This window comes from Hetaerina americana, unplaced genomic scaffold (assembly GCF_022747635.1).
Source record: "Hetaerina americana unplaced genomic scaffold, ioHetAmer1.1.p SCAF_1, whole genome shotgun sequence".
NCBI classification, from domain to species: domain Eukaryota; kingdom Metazoa; phylum Arthropoda; class Insecta; order Odonata; family Calopterygidae; genus Hetaerina; species Hetaerina americana.
Window position 1 is genome coordinate 95654695 of NW_027286069.1, and position 24275 is coordinate 95678969.

A 24275-nucleotide genomic window follows, 5' to 3' on the forward strand; every position below is an offset into this window, starting at 1 on the left:
TTATTATGTGTAGCTTATACTTGCCATCTATATGTACAGAAAAATTATTTGTTTTCGGATTTAGTTTCCAATAAACCTACTTCACTTTTCTACAAATTCGCCGTTTACTTCTAAGAACTTTTCGCAACGCTGCACCGGCTTCTTTAATCCCTTTCTTTAGAAGTTCGCCGTCTGCGAATTGAACCAGCTGACAACAGCGGCCGTGAGCTCCTCGTCGTGTTCTATCTCTTGCCCGCTAAGCCACAGTTTCAAGGGCATGAAGACGAAATAGTCGTTAGGTGCAAGCTCCGTTTTGTCGTTAGCGGTCTCAAAACCGTTGTTTACTCAAAATTAATTGCTTTTTGTGTTGGTTGCCATACATTTTCGGTACACACCTTGCACAAAACTTGTGATCATTGAACTTTGCCTTAATAATCGTGTAAAAAGTGGTGAGAAAGTGATATATTAGCTATAGCACTAATCATCAATTGTCGATCAAATCGCAGTTCTTGGTCCACTTGTTCAACGAATTCATCTGTCTGAACACTTTGACTGCCACTACGTTCTTTATCATGCATATTTGTGCGGCCTTTTTGCAGTGTTCACACTATTTAGACAACCCCATCCTTCACTTATTACTGCACGTCCATACAACCGGCACACTTCTGATAAATTTGGGCAGCTGATGATCCCTTACGTACAAAGATCGAATCACAGCACGCACCTCGCAACTGGCGGGAACAAGTATTAACGCGGACATTGTTATCAGCAGTCACCGACAATCTAAAAACTACCGAATCAAAACAATGCCTCCTGTGGCTTCGGGAATAACCAACAGATGGTGCTGTGTGCGTGCAACTTAGTCCTGACTCTTTGCTCTGAAATATTTAAATATAAATACTCGGCCCTTACATTTTAATTATATCTCGTAAAATAGTTTTCATGGCGGGAGAAAAATATTCTAGGGAAATTATTTGACAAGATGCAGTTTTCAGTAGCGAACGTAAATTGAGAAAACAGTGTTTCATTAAAATGCAAGTATAAGCTAAACATAATAACGTATCATTTTGGCATATTGTCTATAACAGGGCTTCCTTGTCAGTGGTATTGTAATAACTTTTAAAAATGTTGCTGTTATCGATTGGTACTGTTAAATTGTGTACAACTGCTTGGATAAATAAACACCTCTTGAATTGAAACTAAATTTTATGTATCTAATTATATTATTTGTGATAAAAAGTATAATATTGAATATATAAAATATATGCTGAACATTTTAATTATTCCTGTCTACGGCAACTTCAGGTCATTGTTTTCCCATCAAACTTGTTGGTTTTCCTCATAAAAAGTAATGGTATCCCTGCTAAGTCCGAACCACAATGGTTTAATATATGTAAGATTATGAATTGTTAATCATGAAATTAGTGAGCAATTGCTCGGAATAGTTGCGCAGTAAATTTTAACCACTAGTTGAACATTTTAAGACAGTTTTAATACATATTTGAAACAGGAATTTATTTTATCAATGATTATAATTTTAAAATATTCATTTTGAGGTTTTTCTCCAGTGAAACAAAAGAAGGTGTGCTTTTAATTAAAATGAGTGTCTTAAAAGCTATAAACAGTACGCTTTTTGGGCTCTTGTTGTCATGAAAGGAATGTAACACATGGGGCATTATAATATGGGGTCAGCAAATATACGAATTCTCCTAAATAACAGCGAAGTAATCATGCAAAACTAATGAAGGCTAATTTTGACAAATAACAGTAGAACGAGAGTAATAGGGGTAATATTTGAAATTTCACATTCACGAACCCAATGAAGATCAATCTAAATGAGAACGCATAAATTCTTTGAGATACGTCCAATTAAATCTTGGAGTATCCTAAAACTGGCAACTTATTCTAAAAGCAATTTATATTTCGTAGATGTATGGTACCTTAAACCTTGATTTTATTACTTAAAAAATTACTTTTTATTACTTAAAATATATAATATTATTGCGAAAAATCACAGTAATAAATAGTCAATTATTATTTCTCTGGCATAAAAAAGAACTTCACAATTTCTTTTTTCACTATAACACCGCCTACAAGATCGTGATAACTGTCCATTTTTATCGACTTCTACTCGTTTGAATTTACCAAAGCGAAAAATATGGAATGGTAAAGACTATAATTAATTATCATTCCGATGTTCTGCCAAATATTCTGAATAGCAATCATTGTTTGTGCTTTCAATTAAATCTCACTTTTATCCTGAACTACTAGGGTAAACTTGCGTAGAAATCTTTCATCTTAGTTCCTTGTTAATGATTTCCGTTTGCATAGAAGATGACGTGGAGAACTGGCTACACTACAATTTAACAGTAAATTTATTGTAAAATTCATGTATATTATCCCAGTTGGAAAAGCGTACCTGCTTCATATTTCTGCTGGCGAATCGACTTCCATTTTATGTTCTCTTGAGTAATTCTATTTTGCACTCAGGTAAAGATTAGAATACAATGGTATCTTTCAGAGAGGACCGGGATGATGCGGCGTCTAATGTACTGACTTCCTATTCCAAAGACCAGGGTTCGAATCCACTAGATGCTACGATTTTTCAGTAATATGCCGATCCCTACTTTGGTGCCATGTGCAGAGCACTTCAATTTGGAGTACGCCGTCCGTCCGACGGGACATTAAATTATTTTACCCCCGGGCACCTTCCGTTAAGTGTAGGCCAATAACGACGGTGGGTTTCTCTCTACCCTTCATCAATTTCCTGAAAATCCCACTTCCTCCACATGGCACACCTAACACTGAGTTATGATCGATCACCTACCACAATTATTAATACTGCATCATTCATAAGCCCGACTATAATTGGGAGGTAATAGAGAACAAAACAGTTTTTGCTTTCCTCCATGCATAGCCATCTCCTCAACTTCGATGTCCTGAATCTTCCAGAATGATCTATGGTTCAGTGTAGTGTGTTACCTTCGTTCAAAACAAATAGAAATTTAAAAAGGGCCGTGGTATTAGTGACACTTTGCATATGCTGAAATGAAGGTTTCAAAAGGCACACTCACTCTTATCATAAGAATAGCCGATCAATGTTATTTGGAGGTATTTTTCTTGGAGGTATTTTTCACGCACTGAAGTGTTGCAATACTTTTATGCGTTATATATGTCATACAATTAATTCATTTATGAGATGACTGTGTATGTGAGTGAAAATAGTGATCGTTAGAAAATGAAGCATATACTATGTACGTAGGATACGAATTTTCAGAATCCACCATTTTCCTTTGAGTAACTAAATACTACTTACTTACGTTTCTCGCCTGGGTCATCCACTGTCAATTGTTAGGTATTTCCATTTAGCTCAAGAAATGTCGTAAACAAAGTTATGCTTCTGGCATGGTAGCTCAGTCTTCGGAAAGTGAGGTATGCATTGATGTTAAGGAGACAATTTTGTCTTGCGTCTTGTTGTCTTTCAGAGGGAGTGCGTTGGAGCAAATAAAGCGGAATCGACTGATAAATATGATTTTATTTATTCATCACACATTTGATCATTGCTCAGCATCTTTTTCTTCATGCGATTTGTGTGGAGCAGTTGGTTGTTTCGCCCGTTGCGGTGGCGCTCAGTGCTTTTTCAGAGTGATCGTCCTCTTCCCCGAGTTCTCGCATCCTGGCACGGCGGAAGGCCACGTGCAGTCTCCCGAGACGGGGTCGAATACGGTCCCTGTGCCGCACCTAAACTGGACCATCTGCCAGTTTCCGAAGGTGTCGGGGGTGCAGAGGTAGAAAATGCTGCAGTCTTTCGGATCCGGGTTGAGACCGGCTTTCTTGCAGATCTCCGTGGGTGGGGGCGTTGGGCGGGAGGTGGTGGTGGTGGCCGGTGGTGGGGTTGGCCTCTGTAATTGAAAAGAAAAACATGAGGATGGTTTGTGGGGGGGGGGGGGTGATAGAAGCCAAGGCTTAACGACAATGAACTAAAACACATAATATTGCCAAAAAAATAAATTTACGTGACTAAGATGAGAATTAGAAATAAGTAAAGAGCGTACACATTCGCTAAATTCCCCCAAATGAAATTCGATTAAATGGGTCAATTACCGAGTCAATACGTTTTATGCATCAGCTATCCATGAGGGTGGATTCCATAAAACGAAAAAAACATTTAAAGCACAGGATAGTGAAATCTGAAAACTCTAGAAATTAGAATTTTTAATGGTGCCCTTGACTAAAATGTATGTAGGAATGCGAACGCGTATAGTACGGCAGGAAGGGACGGTCATATTAACCCTTCCATGGCCCACGAAGGGGTGTTCGGAGTGAACGGTGCTGTTTTCTGTACTTATACCATGGACGAAATCGGGATATACCACCGTAGGTTATTCTGTCAGCATGAGAGCACCCGGGAATCCGTCCGGTTGCAGTCGCGAAGCTCAAAGTAAACGCTATTCCTCCCCGGCGGTGCACGCTACTTACGGTGAGGTCAGTTGGGAAGCCGCTTGGCAGCGAAACGGTGCTCGGTGGAGGAGGTGGTGTGGGGATAATGCCCCCATTGAGTCCGTCCCAGATGGCACGCAGGAGCGGGAACTTCACACCGCTGCACCCTCCGTGGAAGTCGTCAGTCTCGATACTCCACACCATAGCGCCACGGAGTCCAAGGTTGACAGCAAATTGAGCCTGAAGAAAATAATTGACGTGTGACCTGAACATGCAATGTTCTCCACTTAGTGACTCGCGTGGGTTCCCGATAGATTTGGGCGTTTATTTACGTGCTGTATTTAGCCAATTGCCATATGGGAAAAAGGGTTGAAAAACATGCATGAACTACGAGAAATTAGTGATGGGAACTTTCAATTCAAGAAACCATGTAGTAATTAAGTTATTGGCTAGATTATGGATAGCTTGGAGGGGTACTGCAAGTCATTTCTATATTTAATAGCCTCTTGGGTTAGAGATGGATATGTTTGGGCTTATTTGGTGAAATTTTTTGTTTCCACTGTGAGAGCTCTGAGCTTAATGATCAGCCAATCTTTGGGTAGATTAAGATTTTTATCAAGGGGAGGAAGTATATTTTTTGTGGACAAATCTTTTCTTTTTTGCCATATGCTTGCTGTTAAGAGGTGCGCTCTATTTATCATTGTAGTTTCAACTTTGATTTTGGTCATAAATCTTTGTGGTTGGCGAGATACTAATTTCCATCATGTATTAATTTTGTATTTTTGTGATTTTTCGTTTAAATACTAAGATTAGGACGCAATTTATAAATAGATATTAGATTTTTAGATGATCAACGAGTACTGAGCTATTTCCCTATTCTGACTGAACGCAGGATAAATAATGATTAAATATTAAGCAATGAGATGTAAGGAAATAATAAACGTCTGCCCTTCCAACCCCGCCCAATCGTGTCTGATGACAGTTCTGTTTATATTAATTACTGATAGTTGATTATCTACGAGGGTCATCCGGAAAGTAGTACCCGTTCGTGCCGCATGAAGTGCTGACGACGCGAGTAGCCGCTGGACGAGGTCAGATAGCTTCAGTGGCTTGTCTGCCTTCTCTGAGCCAAGTTGCGTGACGCTAGCATTGCCTGTGTTGTTTCTGTGATTGTTTACAATGTTTAAAAAAATTGAGAACGCCGCCAGTTGTGAAGTGAGGGCAGTGATTAAATTCCTCAATGCAAGAAACGTTCGCCCATGTGATATTCATCGCCAATTAAAGGAGGTGTATGGAGACAATGTAATGGACGAGTCGCCTGTTCGGCGGTGGTGTCGCAACTTCAACATGGGGAGGGGGAACACACACGACGATGAGCGTTCGGAGAGACCGTCTGTCATTACAGACCAACTGGTGAGCTCAGTTGACGAATTCGTGAGGAACGATCGGCGCGTCACAATTGATGACATCTGTGAGCATTTTCCCAATGTTTCTCGAACAATTGTTCATGAAATTGTTAAACACCATCTGCATTATGCAAAAATTTGTGCAAGATGGGTCCCTCGCGTATCTCAATGAGCTGGCGGCGAAGGACTATGCAGCAGGAATACAGAAACTTGTCACACGTTATGACAAATGCCTTAATTTGCTTGGAGATTATGTTGAGAAGTAGTTAAAAGTATCCTCTTTCAAATAAAATTTTTTATGTTTGTTAATATTTACTTTTGTGTCTTTATTTCACGAACGGGTACTACTTTCCGGATGACCCTCGTACATTTTTATTTCAGGGCTAAGTGTATAATGTAAATCTAGTCAAAGAGAAAATTTACCTCGCACAACATTATATCTTAATTTCTCTTTCTAATTTCCATTCCTTTTATCTCGCTAATACGAAGTGAATGGACGACTTCATGTATCGCCGCATTGTCAGGTCAGGTTGCTAGAGTCACGTCTAGCCAGAAGCGAAAAAGCAGTATAACATTAGGGTGGCCATAAAGAAACGTTTTGTTAACCGGAGAGTTGTGTGAATGATTCCTCTCCAAGACAGCTCCTATACGTTCCTTAATCACTTACGGTGGGTTTCACGAATGGAAGTTGAAGTCATCGAGGAGTAATGAAAAATACTCAGTTAAGAATAAGGAATGATTTTCTTTTTTTAGGTTAACTCCAAAGTTAAGGAATTTTTCAAATCACGAATATAATATTGAACGTGCCTGTACAAAGATTGTTTCACGAGAATTAAGGTTCGCGACTTTGGATAATGCCTTTGAAGGTCCTCATCTCAAAATACAAAGGGTGTCAGTTTCAGATTGAAATAACTATGGAAAAGTGGATAATATTATCACAAGAAATAAGCTTGCTGCTCTACCCTGTATGGGTGAATTTCACGTGTACTAAACTTAGTTCGTAGTGCACTTCACCGATCAAAAACCAACCTTCCACTAAACCGCTGTGAATGAATGAATTCCGCTACTTTTTATATGAACATTTGACGGTTAATCGTTTAACGTATTTGTGTGTAGTTTTTCTTAGAGTTATTCTCACTTCATACACACTATGTCACTCTAACCTTTAGTTTGATGGATGTTGGGTCATCATAACCAATCCATTGCCTTCCGCTGTAAGTGTACGGGGCCATGATGTATGGATCGGTCACAGTCGTCCATGCTGATGGATTTGTCTTCATCTGGTCGCAGATCTGTAGATATGATTCACAGAAATCGTTTTAGATTCATTGCATGCTTGATGTATTATCAGTATGTTTCATACATTCAAAAATTACGTTTGTTAAAATACTGTTAGCATAATCATTAAATGTATGTGTCATCACAGCGCCAAATTCAAAATATGCAGTTATTGAACTTAAGAATGATAACTTGAAAATATTTAAAAAGAATGGATTTTAACAGGAAGTAAGATTATTACTATTTAATTTTATGATTCATTCCAGTAGCATGTAATTTTACATGTGGCAGAGTAAAAGAAAAAGAACCGAAAGCATTCCAAAGAAACAGAAAGAACAGAAATCATTCCATTTCCCAGTCAAGGCGAATAATTTTTACACTCTGAAATTGTTGCATTGGAACAGAAAGCATCATGGATTGAAGATAGCATTGCTGGAAAAACTGCGAAAGATATTATCAAATAATGTCTTCCAGATTATTATAGAAAGGCATCGATAACTTCAGTCTACCTTTAATTTTGACCAAACTTTCAGCTGACCGCTGACACCTAATGGTATACACACTTATATTTTCAATTATATCAAATAAAATGTTGGCGAATTTTGGATGTGTTATTTGGAAATGTATTTTGGATAAATCGAAATGAGGACTGTACTGTTTTATCATCTGTGGTTGATTAGTTTACAATGAAATATCTTTCCATTGTAATCAAGTATTTTAGGCAAATAGTCTATAGCATTTTTAATCCATGAGGTGGTAATAAACAACTGCACATCCATGAATCTTGAGAATTCAAAATTACTCTTTTAATGGTATCTTCTATCACGTTGGGTGTACTGAATTTTATGATAACTAAATACAAATGTATTGACAAAAATACGTTAATCGAATGCATGATTAATGAATTGTAATAGTGGATGACTTGTTTAAAAATATAGTAATATGGCTGTTCAGTGCCTAGAGTGCTTGGCTACTAACCCGGGCCCGGGTTCGATTCCGGGTGACGATTCGAGGGCACTCTCAGCTTTACCCAGGCTACGTGTTAATTTCGCATGCCTTTGGGCTTAGTATTCCGTGAGCTCTATCCTCACCTATCAAATCAACCTACTGGTTAATCACTGTGTTTGTTAGCAAATGGACAGGAAATAATAAACTCAGATAGATGAATTGGAATGCACCTTGCGGAGTTATCGCAACATAATTTCTGCGAAGGAACAGGAAAAAGAATAGCACTCATATCTTCATCAAACCATTATTACTACACCATGCTTCGTATTTAACCATCCACACTACTATTATATAGTCGGACGAAAGATTAAATGACTCGGATGTCACGTGTTTGATTAACTACTGCAATCATGATAAAAAAATTGACATATTTTGAAGTTCTGAATTCGTTTAATCGTTATATCGATGCTATCTGAATGAACACACGTATGTAGTAGATGCACGGATGTGTTTGCGATATTTTTAGGAAGTAAATTTAAAAAATATTAGCCAGAACTTCACTAATTTGTTATTAATTGCGGTCTTAATAGCATTAGAAACTATTCGATTTTTTAAATTAATCAAAAGCTGGTGGTACTTCATTTTAGTTCATCTCTATAATATATTTATGTTTTGGTTAAAACTCCAAAATTTGTACCAACATACAATTTGGTCATTCGAAAGGTGGTTGTATTTAAGAAATTTTAATCCTTAATTTGAACTTAACAAATTTATGAAAGCATTTTTTCCCAAAGCCAATCATTTAAACAATAATTACCCGCATGAATGCATTGATATCAGTTTACTTAACTCACCTCGTTGTAACCAATGAACCCAGCCTCCCTCGTGTATGGTCCAGCAATTCCTGGTTGTGTGGCTGGTGCGTAGAGGCCATTCTTATCCTCATGGGACAGGGTGAAGGAGCGGCCATATAGACCCATCCCCATAACCAATTTCTCAGCTGGAGCGCCATTCTGAATCCAGTAGTTCATCGTGAAGTTCTGAAAATGTAATTAATCTTTAGCCTGCTATCCGTTAACGTTATCATGATTGGATATTTTTCATGTATAATGGCAGTATTTTTATGAATCAGCTTATAGTAGCAAGGACTGAAATTTGAAACTCTCCATCCCCTAAAATTTCATTATGAATGAAATTGACTTCTCTTAAAACATTTTTATCCTTATAATTTCGTTCCTTTATTTATGTAACGTACCGATGATTAATAAAAGACCTTTGGACGTACAGATTTTATGGATTTTTGGGAAATTTTCAAAAAAATAGTTAAAAAGTCACGCGACCCGGTTTTCAATTCATTACCATCATCACTAGGAGAGACAATGAAAACAGCAACACTCAGTTATTCACTACAAGTAGGGGAGGACAAAGACGGTGGGGAAGAAAGGAGGGCCCCTAATATATCACTGCGGCTATGATGGGGAAAAAGTGGGATGCAATTGACAGCAGTCACTTCAGGGTCACTATTTTTTTATGATTTCTAATTGTTCCGGAAGGTAAAGCTGGCTTCAGTTGCTAGTCAAATGTAGAAGTAAAATATTTACATTAAATACCGATGTGGTAATAATTTAATAGGTGTTTCGTAAATCTGTAATTTAGTTCATAGTTATTTTTAAAAGTACTAAAACATTCTTAAGCCTTTGCACTAAAACTTCGGCAGTCTGTTTGGCATATACCCTATCACAATTACCATATCACAGTGCACAAATTTTTCCAATTTTTCGTCACATTTCATCTTGAGATTCACAGCGTCTTTACACGTAACAAATATTATTGAAAAGTAAAGAATTATATTCAAATGTTTATTCATATCTAGGAATCACCCTTCCAAGAGATTTATGAATATGGATCATAAATCTTGGACATTTAAACTCAAAAGCTATTTGATATGATGATTTATTTTAAATAGTAATCTCACGAAGAAACTATACTTTTTCGGGGTGAAATAATTTTTTGATGGCTGTCCTGACTCATTAAGTTTCCCCATTAAGTTTCCCTGTCCTGACTCATTAAGTTTATATCAAGTTAATAAGTTCTTGATCTTATTTTAGAAAATGAATTCACTTAAAGCTCAATATCCCTCCTGTTTCTTCACGCAATCATTTGACTCATCGAATCATTGACTCTTGACGAATCATCAGCACTTGATGTTACATGAATCTTTATAAAAAGTTACTGGCATGGTGGTACTTAATAATGTATACTTTTCTCTATTCATAAAAAGTTTCTATTTCATAAGATTGTCACATCTTTCCCCAGAGTTTCTGCTAACTTGCCAATTACTATCGCATTATACAGAGTTTTTAGCATCAGCCCAATAGCATGGAATACCTCTTAAATATAATTCTTTATCATTTTTCAAATAGGCTACCATGGAAAATGTTATCATATTTAATTTATTCATACTTACAGCATTGAAATATACGTAATCACCGTAATCCAACGGGCTCTTGTACAGTGGGGAGTTGTGGCCAGTGAAGGCATCCCACGCGCCATGGTAGTCGTAACACATTACGTGAATATGGTCAAGGTATCTGGAAATGTGAAAAAAAACATGATAAATGAATGTAATTTACCTTCAACTCGCTGTCTGGGCGAGAAATTTCGTATTCATATTTAAATGACTGAAGTTAAAAAAGAGATTTAATATTAAAAAATTATGTTAACTTCACACAAGACCTATTTTACCCAGATTTTGACAAAAATATTCAACATCTGATTCCTATGCTGAAAGCCATAACGCTATATTATATTACACTGTACGCAAAAAGTTACCATACAATGTTTCCTTCTTCCCTTAAAAAAATCCTACCTGGAATTGTGTATGGCCAAAATTAAACTTTAAAGCGTTTGAATAGTGCATATTTAATTAGAAACAATGAGAGTATTTTCAAATTTATGACAGATAACTTAATGAGGTAGAGTAGACTTATGGGATAATGTCTCGGGTGTCATATTTTTGTTTTCCCCATATTGATAAAAGTATGACATAAGTCAATATTAATACTTAACAACTTCTAATCATTCATGATTTCAGCACAGTGCGTAATTATCAAGGTATGGCTTTCCTTCAATATCAACCTTCTGACTGATATAGTGAAGTTTACGTCGCGAAGACACCAGCAAACAGAAATGAATCCACGATTCTCCAAATGAGTTTCTCTTTCAAGTTCCCTTCAATTTCTAAAATCTTGTTCCATTATGCACAGTGATGAGTAATAATCTGGATAGCAGAGCATTTTTTAGTTAAATTTTTGCCAGTGAAAAATGATGCCTTCGTCTGAGTTTTAAATAAATGTAATTATTTTTCTAACATAACCGTTAATGTTATTGTCTTTACTGTTCAAAACAATGAGTAATATTTTTCAAGGCTTATTATTTTATCAAATAAACGATTTAAACAATTTAAATACTTGTACTATGCCTACATTATTACATAGTGGATATTTTTTATAATGACACCGAATCACGTTCTCGGTGGCACAAGGGTTAATCGAACACTTCTGTTCTTTGAATAAGTGATCTTGTTGAGCAGAAGCAGACTTCTTTCACTGTACACATATCACATTAAAATGTATCAATTGGTTCAATATTAATAATTTTTACAATTGGTAAAAATTCAACATTTTCTTATGTGATAAATGGTACATTTTTTAGTTTTTTATTCATTCCTACTTCGTTCGACAATGAGCAACATATTAAATTAAAACCTCTAAACATTATTTGGATATTAATTTTTGGATAATGTGAGATGAAGAATTGAAAAAGCAATTAAAGGGCTAAAAATTCATCTTATTTGAGTGTGACTATCTATTTTGAACGTAAATCAAATGCTATATAACGAATTTGCAAATGAACGGGAAAAGATTATTTCTTTCAAAATACAAAAATGTGGGTGTTGATGACTTTGGAGCTTCGGGGGCATAAAATTTTCCATGGTGCTCCAAGGTGTAAACTATATTGCAATTTTTGAGTATATATCTCATAAACGGGTTCGGTCAATTCTGATGGGTTTTTGATAGATCTATGAGCTTTATATTTTTAACCAAAGGAAATAATGTAATATTAAGCTTATTTTGGCAATATAATTCGATTAATGTTAATTTTGAACTACCAAATTTAAAAAAAATACTAACATTTGACACATCTGCAGTCTGCTTGAAAACTAAAGTTTACTTAAAATTCTGGCTAATCACTTACTTCCCCAGAGCTGGGATGTCATAAGCTGGGTCGATTGTTCCCTTGCCGGCGGACACGGCAGCAGTCATCATCAGGCCATTCTGATCAAATATCGTTCGCATTTCTGAGAGGAAAGTGGCATAGTTTTCCTGTATGGGAGGAGGGACAAAAGTTCAAAGTAAATAAGAGAGAATAGAGTATACAAGATAAGGTGCAAATTTATTTCATCTACTCATACCCTAGAAAAAGAGGCTTCGCTGATAATAATATCGTAATCATTGGCATGGAGTTGACTATTTCCAGCTTTAGAAATTCCAGTTTAATTTGAGAAAGTGCATTTATTTTTTCCCTGAGGATATAAATTATTACATATTTCAGGGTGGACTTTAAATTATTCAAATATTCTTCAATTAACCGAGTTATATGTCATCTGCATTGAGTTTTTAATGCTATGACATTTTTCTAAGCACATGCGGTGATATTTTTAAGTGTAAGATAATGCATTTAAATGCTTTCATTGAGATATTTAAATTCATAGATCAAGATAGTTAACGTATAGTTCGGACTTATCAGCAGAAAAGTAAGTAGTGAATTAAAAAAATTAGATATGTCACCTGAAGAAATAGCGCTGGTCATAATTTAAGTATTGTTCTAGCATATACCTGCTAATGATTCTATATACTTATGGCAGTATTCTTGTACCTTATCTTCAGGATGTCCACCTCTTTGCGTTGGATATTCCCAGTCGAAATCCAAACCATCAAATCCGTATTTCTTCAGGAAGTCCACAGCGTTGACCAGGAATGTATTTCTGCTTTGAGGGCTTGAAACCATCTGGAAGATAGATTTATTTTGATAAATTCTACGTGAGAAAATTATAAAATATGTTTTTCTTCTAACTTTACATTACCTTGCGCCTGTTAAGCACGTAGATACTCACAGGTTCTATGACAAACAATGAGTAACAATTCATTTTGGTGCCGATATCAACATATTTATGAGTTTAGTTAAGTGAATCGTAAAAGTGAAAGTAAAAGAGCAATATAATAAATAGAAAATACTGAAAGAGAACGAAAAAGAAGCACCTTCAAGGCTTGTATGAAGAGTGTGAAAGTAGGCAAAAGAGTGGATAGTAATAATCCTTATGCTAAACTGAGGTATCCATGACAAACTAACAAATCAAAGCAAAGAGAAGAAAGTAAGAGTGAAGAAGAAAAAAAATGTGGATAAACTAACAGATATATGAAAAACGGAAAAATCAAAGCACAATTGAAGGCTGTGATTAAACAATGCAGTAGGACTGCAGGGACTAAACATGTATTGATACCGGGTATTGACCTTTAAAAATTGCATCGACCAAATCAATATGGAGTTGTTAAGGCCCAGATATATTGAAGCTGGAAAGGTGCGATGGATCAATTAATAATAAATGAGCTGGGCGATATACACGATTAACGGCATTACTAATAGAACGCTTTTGTGTAGTGCTGTTTAATAATGGATTGTTTTTGTCATAAAAGTGAGGAGGAGTGATTTACATGATGCACGGCGTTCCTCCTCCGTTTTGATCCTCGAAGTGTTGAACTACAGGACTATCTCAGCTAACTCGTTGTGGACGCGTCTCCCTACGGCGAGGTGGGACTTTAGGGGAGAAGGAATTTGAAAGGAAATCAATTGGTCAACTCGAACTAATCAAAGAAAAACTATTTTTCATGGAATCATCATTACCATTTGATGTAATAAAGTTTAAGGTAGGGTACATATGAGTACAAAATGATTACCCCTTCGTTTCTAAGACCCACCTAACAAGACACAACCTGACATCCCACACTACAATAAACTTCTCTGAATTCTTTTTACATTCTACCGTCCTTCTTACCTTCCAACATGCGTATCTTTTTCCTTCCCCTTTCTTGCCTGCCTCCCATCTGTCTTCCTCTTCACCACAGCCCTCGATATTCCGTCGCCTATCAAAATCCTCCGCAACCACCTTTACCACCTATTTGGGATTTCTACCACTAAGCCTCTTCCCTTTCTTATCATACCTAGTGCCTCTTTGTTTGTTTTCCCTCCCATCCATATCTCTGTTCCCATCCTTCTCCGCATACACATTTCTAAAGCATCCCATCTACGCCTGGTGCCTTGCTTCAACTGCGGATAAGTTGCCTATCTCTCCTATCCACTATTTTTTCAATGGGTAGTCTATCGAGAATTTTTAAAAAAAATTAATCATCAAGCCACCGTACATAAGAATGTTTAAGAATGAAAGCAATTCGGCATTGTCTTATGGTAAAATACGGTCTTATTACTGTAGAAATATTTGAATTAATCCTCAGTGATTGAAGACTGCTAGAATCTTCTCCGAATATGCATTAGTTACAATAGAAGTGAAAGCCGAATGAGAAAAAATCCAAGTGAAACACTCTGCAAGAGTAGAAAAAGGATTTTTCTCCATGATTGATAAATTTACGCAAGAATGATGAAATTGGAGAGGTACGAGAATTGGAGAACAAGGAAATTTATGTAAGATTAGATTTTGAATAAACATGGTCAAATTTCATAATTCACTACATGGTGGAATTCATAGAAATACGAGTCAAAATTGACTACTACGCATTTATTGCAATCAGATCACAGTATGGACAAACGTTGAAGGAAGCAATCGCAGCACTTAGTGAAGAAGGGTTTCGGACATGCTGTGTACAAAGAGTAAATGGTGGGAGAAAATTAGCTCCTCCATTTAGACCAAATAAAGTGTGCACCACTGTGAAAAATACGTGAGGAATACGGAGGGAGAATCTTGATGCTCATCAATGCAAATTTATGTGAACGAAGAATGCCCTTAGAATTATGAAAAAATTACTTCTCTCGAGCGTCTTTGCAGGGTCAAAGAAAGCAATAACACGTACATTTGTTTAAAATGTGTAGACTGGAAATATAAGGAATTATTACGTTTCGTTACACAGTTTAAGCCAAACCACCCAAATCTCACCAAGCCTTCCCAAAGAATTATTCGAGAAGAAAAAAATGAAATGCAAGTAGGATAATTAATTGATAATAGGTAAATTATACATTGAAGTAGAAAATGACAGAGCAAGAAGCTGTATCATAAATGCGAGATATGTAAATTTAGTGGGAGTGGAGATATTGACTTAAAATGGAGTACGACTAGGAGAGTTGAAGATTTAACCTTAATAATACATGTATATGAAATTTCATTCATTTCTCATGTAATTTTTAAAGAAAAATATATACTGTAGCAATACAGAGAGGCCTTTTAAAGTCTCTACATTGCGCTAGTAGAACAAAAAAAAAGAATTAACACACTGAAGTAAAAAATACCAATATATCTTTCTACTGAATTTTTATTCTCCCCCCCCCCTTAACCACCCCCGCCAACTTCAACCGATTTCAGCCACCTGCTTTCCCTCTTCACCTCCGCCACACACACACACACACAAATATGTGTGTGTGTGTGTGTATATACATATACATATATATGTATATATATATGTATACGTATGCAAATATATGTATATATATGTAAACATATATATATATATATATATATATATATATATATATATACATATACATAAAGCTAACTTGTAGGTGTAACTTCAAACTTGAGGATGACGCCGATGCGTCGAACTAGTTCAAAAATAAAAATTTAGTGGAAAGATGCATTGGTATTTTTTCTTCAGTAATAATGTATTTCCATAAGGTTAGGCCTGAAAATATTGAATATATGAAGAATTAATTACCTGGGAGTATTTCGGAGAACCCTCATTCCATCCACCAATGGCGAGAAGTGTCTTCAGATTGGCATTCTGCTCCTTTAGCTTAGTGAAACGAGTGAAGGCACCTAAAGACGTGGGGTAGAGTAGAAAGGGTGAGTCAGAATGGTATATTTTGAAAAAAGCCTCGTAGGAATATACACCCTCTGTTTTTAATTAAGAACGCAAATAGGCATCATATGCAGTATTAACTGCCAATATAAGGAGTGAAATGATCTACAGATAATTTGGAGTGGAAACAAGCATACAACAGCGCAATTTGTAATTTGATAATATATTTCATCTCCCTTGCATGTAATTGTTAATTATCTTCCGAAAATTGAACAATTGAGCAAATAATCAAAGGTAGTTTCTTTTATATATCACTCTGGAGACAGTAAACACAATTATTTGGTTTTGATTTTATGAAAGAATTAAGCAAAAAGTTATCGTACAATGAACTCGGGCATTGTTACCTTTGGGTTCCAATTCTTTCAAAAATGATTACTACTAAGAACTTACGAGAGTTAAAAATTAGTAATCAGTATGAAACGTAAATTTTAAATTTTACTCCTAAGGTAATCTAATATGTTCTAATTCTAATGGTTGTAAAAATAGAATAAAAGTTCCCAAAAATCTAGTGTACGTGAACTCTTCAAAATAATCCATGAAGAGTGATGTAGCCACTTATTAAAAAAAGAAGGATATTTAGGATTGCGTGCTTGTGTATAGAGAAGCGTATATTATGTTCTATGCTGTGAAGTTTTCATTTTACTTCTTTCCTTTATTAATCGTTTTGAATTTGAGTTTTTGTCTTAAAAACTGTAAATTTACTCTGCCAGGCACACAAATATTGCTTCACTAGGATCGTTCATGAAAATTTTATTTCCATTTTACCTCGGATAATTTCTGTCTGTTCAAAATGGAATATAAGTTAATTCCATCGCTGTGGTTTGCAGCGCACAGGATCCTTATTTAAATATATTCTTGACAAATATAGTCAAATATAGTCTCACTTATGTGTTTAGACTTTAGTTCTGCCAAACGATGCAATAATTGTTTATTGTATTAAGGGAATGAGATGAGTGTTAATACGGTACATTGATTAGCCTGTTGAAAATTTAGAAGCATGAGATTATTTTTTCCTTACCTTTTCCGTAGTTGTCGTAAAGGTCGTTCCATGGATCCAGGGATACCATTACGCCCGAGTATGAGCTAAGGCCGGCAAAACCGTAGATGACGTGGGTGCAAATGGTCGGGTCGATGTCTTCGACGTTAAACTTCCCCGCTCCTGGTCGGTAAACTGCCCAAGTACCATAGTAGCAAACTAAGACTTTGTCATTGTTGGCTTTGGGAATGGATGCTGCGGCCGCAGCTCCGACCAGCAGAAGGAGCAGGGCAATCCGGCTTGACGCCATGACTCTCCTTGCTACCTGAGGTGGGAGAAATCATGGGATGGGTATTAGCAATGAGAAGTCAAAAGTCACTTCAAATTACTTTTGGCATAGGAGTTGCAGCACTTAGGATATTGAATAAGATTCTTCTAACACTTGTTAGAATTTCAAGCTTAAGGAAAAAAATGTTTTCTGACACAGATCTCAGGTCATATAAAAGCTGAAGTATTAAATGTAAGAGCAAGTAAGAAATTCAGCGTTTTCGTCATCTATCTCATGACTCAAAGTCCTGTAACCTATAAAGCGTCTCAAATCTCGCTTACCCGCATAAAGAGCTTGTGCTGGTTTGAAGATCCTGCTTCTACTGCATTTATCTTCTCGCCGAGTTTCCGGTGGTTGATGATTCATATCGGATATTTTCTTTTAATATGTCCGCCCATTCATATCATATCACATGTTTGTTCTCAAACAACGTAAGCTGGCATTCATTCAATACAATATTGGTTTAAAGGCGGTATGAAAATAGTCGCTAGTGTTGGCATTTCGGTGGAAACGCTTCATCATGCCGTGCGAATTACTGGCAATTAGTATGATTCAACTTACTCCCTTTAAACAGCGGGTATTTTAGCTAGATTTACAATATCGATCTATCGGACACAAACTTAAAACCAACGCAAGATTTTGGGTTTAAAGGAACATTTTCTATTTTCATAACTATCTTATTTGTTTGCTAAATTAGATGTTTTATAAAAAAAATGGATTTAAACCATTATTCAGGACGCGTATTGTAAATCTTAATATTTCATTTATTCATTTGTTTTTATCAAACCCTAAGTGAAAGTGTAAGGCCATTATTTTTATTGATTATATAGCATCAGTTTGAATGATAAACAGATAACTATCTGAGACTCATAAAATTGAGGTCATAATACATGGGCTGTATATTTAATGCATTCCAAAAACAAACTTATCTATACAAGTACAATTAAGGCTGACAAAAATTCAACATGCCTCATATCCAGAAGAGTTTTCAGTTCTAAAAACCCATTAAGACTCGGATAAAGCGCTTCATTAGAGAAATAGTGAGGTATCAGTTTGTTTGAATTTGAATTAGTATGAAATAAATAGTGGCACATCTGTTGTTCGAATATGGCATTCCCTTCGAGGTTAGATATCAAAAAAATAATAGAATACCACACCTGAGGGCGCAGTAACACGAAAGGCTACTATCTCTGTGCTGATGTAAAATTTCAAGCGTCGGTCACATCCGATTGCCGACATGCTATCTTTAAATTTGCCGTTATGGTGATATACATTTTCCTTAGCTGGAAATACTGAATTATGCGAAGGAAAATAACTAATCATGCTTCTCTTACTACAGATAATAATGTAATTTTATAATTATATAATGCTCTTATTAATGAAAAGATAACGAAATAATGAATAAGTCTTCATTTTTATTAATTCTCAAATTTGTTGCCAAAAATAAGCGATATTTTTTAGGCTTAGTCATTTTGTGGTTGAAAAATTTACGAGAGTTCTTCGGATTTATCAGCAAAACTCTGCGCTAAAAAACCAGTGTTGGCACAAATATTAATAAGGTCCTCTTACCTAAGGTTCCGTTTCAGTGCGAAGGTTTCTCTGGAGTCTTCAGCTCGAGTGAGAGCCAAATCGTCAGACTCAACTTATATACTTTCAACGTGCACATCCCATTATCGTCACATATCAGCAGGACCCGTTGTTATGTAAGTAACATGGAGGGAAAGATTTGAGCTCACTATCTCCACATAATATATTTATCAACCTTCATACTCGCCACATAAGATTCAGTCCTCCAGTATCACCTTCGACGGTATCCATTTCGGTCCGATCAGAATCAGAAAAAAACAACGAAGATTTTGACATATCGGGGATTTTTATCGTGGATAAGAAGGAAAGGATTGCAAGATTGTTATCATGATTAAATCCCAAGGACAATCGCGGTTTTGTTTGAAGTGCGTTCGGTCGACGTTTTCTCATTTAAGACAGGCACGTATATCACTGGGTCTAACCCAGTCTCATTTTTCAAATTTTCCGGGGAAACCACTATGTGCCTACTAATAATTTACATCAAATACTGACTGTCGAGTTATTTAATCAAAGAACCAGTCGAAGTGACATTTTATCAAGTACGGGGAAATATTTTAGTTCCAGTGCGATATTTTTGTACGATAGAGGTTTTGATGAGCATAAAAGAAAACATTTTTTTATTTCAGTTTATTAATGATAGAAAAATGTCGATAGGCAAGCGTACTTGCTACAAAGCGATGGCCTCCGTAGGGTGCGCTTTACTTAAATTACTAAACAAATGCGAGTATATTGGTCGTATAAGCAGATGGGAAATATAATCGATGGCACTCCAAGGGAGAATCCGTCTTAATTCAGCAAGAAAGACTTAATAAATCCTATGACAGTCTTAAAATAACTCCTACGACATCCTATTCAGGTGATGTGTCTCGGTGAATTGCTGCTGCTTATCAATATCCAACGAAAGGAAGTGGCAATCCTTCTTTTTAGTCAAGGTTACCCAAATTTATCGGTACCAGAACACTCTCATTCCATTGCGAAACCACAGTACAAATTCCGTGACCTGCTATCATCCCACCACAGTGATGGTAGCGAGAAACCACGACAGCATTAACCCAAGGTACGCACGTCCTCAGTTAAGAACTACGCTTTTGGGCTACTAGACACAATGTATCATCAGATGTATCAATGAATTCACGGTTTTAACCTGGAACATCATCGTTGAAACTCCGCAAGCCTAATTAACGTGACAAGGGTCGATTAAAAGCGAAGTATAGTAATAGATACAAATCATCAGGTTGCCCGTTAGTACCGTTTAGGTCAGGTTTTGGACGGGCACCCGATGAACACCGTTACATTTCTAAATCTCGCCTAGCCAGGCATATGGCAACGTACACTATAATATACATACCCCTTCTTTAGTTCAGCTAACATTCTATCTCCCATCAGTTCGTCCAACACCTTGTATCCTTTTTCTACCACTAAATCGCTTGCCTTAGGAAATATGGATGACAGTCTTCAACATCGCATCGCCAATAAAAATACGATGAGCATACGTTCAGATGCTTCCCGAGGGATTTCGGGAATGAAAATTTGTAAATTGAGTGAATTATAAAGCTGAAGAAAAAAGATGGATACTGATCCAAGGAAAAATGATAAATTACAACCGACAAAGAAGGGCAAATTAGATATGATTTTGGAATAAATCAATATGAAGAGCGAAGAGAAAAAGATGAAAGACTAATAGGAGTCCAAAATCAATTCGGCTAAATTAATATTTCCAAAGAACCTGTAAGATAAAATTTCTGAAAGTCAAATATTACCAGCATATTGAAATAGCTATACCTTGATTTAATGACTTCGTTTTATAGATTGCGTGTTTGTGTATGTTATGTATATAAACATTAAAATAGGAGGGCAAAAACTAGAGCAGGTAGAACAGTTTACGTATCTCGGAAGTGTTTTGGACCAACATGGTCAAAGTAGTAGAGATACAAGAAGAAGAATTGCGCTAGGCAAAGAGACGTATACAAAGAGGAAGGAGTCGATGACGGGGACGTTGAGTAAAGATATTAAGAATAGACTCGTAAAAACTTTGATATGGAGCGTAGCTATGTACGGCGCGGAAACGGCTAATAATAATAATATATATGTATATATATATATATATATATATATATATATATATATATATATATATATATATATATATAACCATAATTTCACACGCCGTCGGGCTTAGTACTGGGTGAACTCTACCATCACCTACCAAACCGACTGTTGGTTGATTACTGTTTATGGTTATATATATATTATTATTAGCCGTTTCCGCGCCGTACATAGCTACGCTCCAAATCAAAGTTTTTACGAGTCTTTTCTTAACATCTTTAATCAACGTCCCTGTCATCAACTCCCTCCTCCTTGTGAAAGCCTCTTTGCCTAGCGCAATTCTTCTCCTTATGTCCCTACTACTTTGACCGTGTTGGTCCAAAACACTTCCGAGATACGTAAACTCTTCTACCTGCTCTAGCTTTTGGCCTCCCATTTTAATGTTTAGCTTAGCCTTTTTCTTTCTAGAAAATCGCATAACCTTTGTTTTATTAATATTGATTCTCATCCCATACCTGTCGCACTGACTTTCCAATTCACTCAGCAATGCTTGCACCCCCCTTGGCTGACTGACAAGCTAAAGCTTGGTCATCAGCAAACCTAACTGATTTTACGAATTCCCCGCCCACTTTCATTCCTACCTCCGGTTCTTCCCATGCCTCTTTGATCATTTCCTCTGCATACAGGTTGAACAACAACGGTGATAATGGGTAACCCTGCCTTACACCTCTTCCTAACACTGCCCAACCGGACACCCCATTTCCCACTCGCACCTGAGCAGTCTAAGACATGTACAGGTTGTAGATTAGCCTCCTTTCCCTCCAATCTATTCCTATTTTCTGCAGAATACTCATTGGTTTTTCCTAGTTAACTCTATCAAACGCTTTTTCGAAATCTACGGAACAGGCAAAAACCTCCTGGTTGTGTTCTATATTCCTCTCAATAACCTTGGTTTTATTAATATTTATTCTCATCCGATATCTATCGCGCTGAGTTTCAAATTCTCTCAGTAATGCTTGCAACCCCTTGGCTGACTTTCAAACTAGACATTGGTCATCAGAAAACCTGATTTTACGAATTTTTATCCGATAAACATTCTTACCTTCAGTTCTTTCCATGCTCCTTTAATGATTTCCTCCACATATACGTTGAACAGTACCGATGATAATTAACAACCCTGTCTTAATCCTCTTCCTTACACTGCCCATCCGGACTTTACGTCCCTCACTCGCACCTGAGCAGTCTGAGACAGGTACAGGTTCTAGATTAGCCTCCTGCTCATCCAATTTATCCCTACTTTCTGCAATACACTCTTTAGTTTTCCCAGTTTGCTCTATCAAACGCCTTTTCGAAATGTAAAATTTCTAGATTGTATTCTATATCCCTCCTCATTAGTGATCTCATTACTGCAATGGCATCGCGCGTGCTTCTCCCCTTCCTAAACCCAAACTGGTCATCCCATAAGTAATCATTTGCCCTACTCTCTACCCTTTTGTTGATGATTCTCAGAACAACTTTAGCTGCGTGGGAAATAAAACTTATCCTTCTGTAGTCCTCACATGATGTAGCCTTTACGTTTTTTGGAATAGGAACTAACACTGAACTCACTCAGTCGTCCGGCCAAATACTTTCACAGATACCAGGAATAAGTCCATATAGCCTCTACCTCCCATATTTTCCTTAACCTTTTAGGGGATCCGCAGGAATGTTGTCTACTCCCACGGCCTTATTTAATCCCGTCTCCCTAAATGCCCTTTCTATTTCATTGTCAAGTATGTCTGTACCAAAGCTATCTTCATCCACCTCTTGCTTTCTTTCTGTGCCTAACTTTGCTGGCTTAAGTTCTTTACCATAAAGCTCTTCTATATATTCCTTCCATCTCTCTTGGATGATTTTTTCTGTATCAATTATTATCTTACCCGACTTATCTCTAACTGTTAGTACTGATTATCTCTTCTTACTTCCCGACAGTGATTTAACCTTCCTGTATAGCGCACCAATGTCACCCTTCCTCTGCAAACTTTCCATATCCTCGCACTGCGTCTTCCACCATGCTTCTTTTTTTTATTTTTTGCCCGCCTCAATTTATTGTTTAACTTGTTGTACTTCATATTGCCTAGCTCTGAATTTACATGCTTCCATTTTCTCCGCTCATCCATCTTTGTAATCATCTCATCCGTGATCCATGGTTTCCTAGTCCTTTTGGCGTTAACGGTTCCAATAGTGTCTTTTGCGGCTTCAGACAATCCTTTCTTGATACTTTGCCATTTTTCTTCGATATTACTTAGCTCTTTACCATCCTCCGTGATTTCCTCTACCGCCTGTTTGTGTTTCCTTCCTTTTCAAACCATTTAATGCTTCTACATTCCATTTTCTAACTCGCCGCCCCTGCCTTATCTTTTTGAAACGGACGCTACATTTCATAACAACTAAATTGTGGTCCGAGTCCGCATCCGCTCCCGGGAAGCTGTGCGAATTTATCACACTGTTCCTAAACCTGTGTCTAACCAGAATATAATCTAGCTGATACCTTTCTATGTCACCTGGCATTTTCCATGGATATCTATTCCTTTTGTGGTGTCTAAACCAGGAGTTGGTGATGACTAACCGCTGTCTCCTACAGAACTCAATTGCTTTCTCCCCGCGGTCATTCCTCGTGCCTAAACCGTGGTCCCCCACCTCATCACCATCTTCCTTTGCCTGCTGTTGTATTCCAATCCCCCATCACTATCAAATGTTATCCTATCCATGTATATATAAAGTTATCCTGTAAAGATATCGTGCAAAAATACAAGTCCCAACCTCTCTTGAGAGAGAGTTCTAATTCAAAAAAATTCATCGTCATTCATAGTCATTCGTCATTAACTTAACGAAATTCACTTCCCGAGGAAATGAATCCCCTTTTGTCAAACTATATTCCCATGTTATACCCAGATATACCCAGATTATAGATGCTACTTGGCAATATTTCCAAAAGAATTCGATTATAAGTACTCAAAGCCAATTGTTTCAATAATGCATAGCTGTTAAGATAAGAAAACATTGGAAACCATAGATAACGTAATATGTTATCTATCTCTAATTTTTCTGATTGAGCATATGAGTATACGCGCGTATTTTATTCGTATTCATAACGTACGTGA

At 36.7% G+C, this 24275-nt stretch overlaps 1 protein-coding gene across 1 annotated transcript in view; it reads right to left on the reverse strand.

Moving 5' to 3' along the window:
* The window catches only part of LOC139692287 (probable chitinase 10), a 38994-nt gene extending 19677 nt beyond the window's left edge, over window positions 1-19317 (reverse strand). The window contains exons 1-10 of the mRNA XM_071590415.1: window positions 19270-19317; window positions 17214-17496; window positions 16052-16152; window positions 12990-13121; window positions 12309-12436; window positions 10519-10642; window positions 8906-9091; window positions 6989-7117; window positions 4459-4659; window positions 3653-3881 (exon numbers count right to left, since the gene is read on the reverse strand). Of these exons, the coding sequence (XP_071446516.1) occupies window positions 3653-3881; window positions 4459-4659; window positions 6989-7117; window positions 8906-9091; window positions 10519-10642; window positions 12309-12436; window positions 12990-13121; window positions 16052-16152; window positions 17214-17496; window positions 19270-19317 (1561 nt within the window). The remainder of the gene's footprint in view (window positions 1-3652; window positions 3882-4458; window positions 4660-6988; window positions 7118-8905; window positions 9092-10518; window positions 10643-12308; window positions 12437-12989; window positions 13122-16051; window positions 16153-17213; window positions 17497-19269) is intronic.
* Between the last annotated feature and the right edge of the window lie 4958 nt (window positions 19318-24275).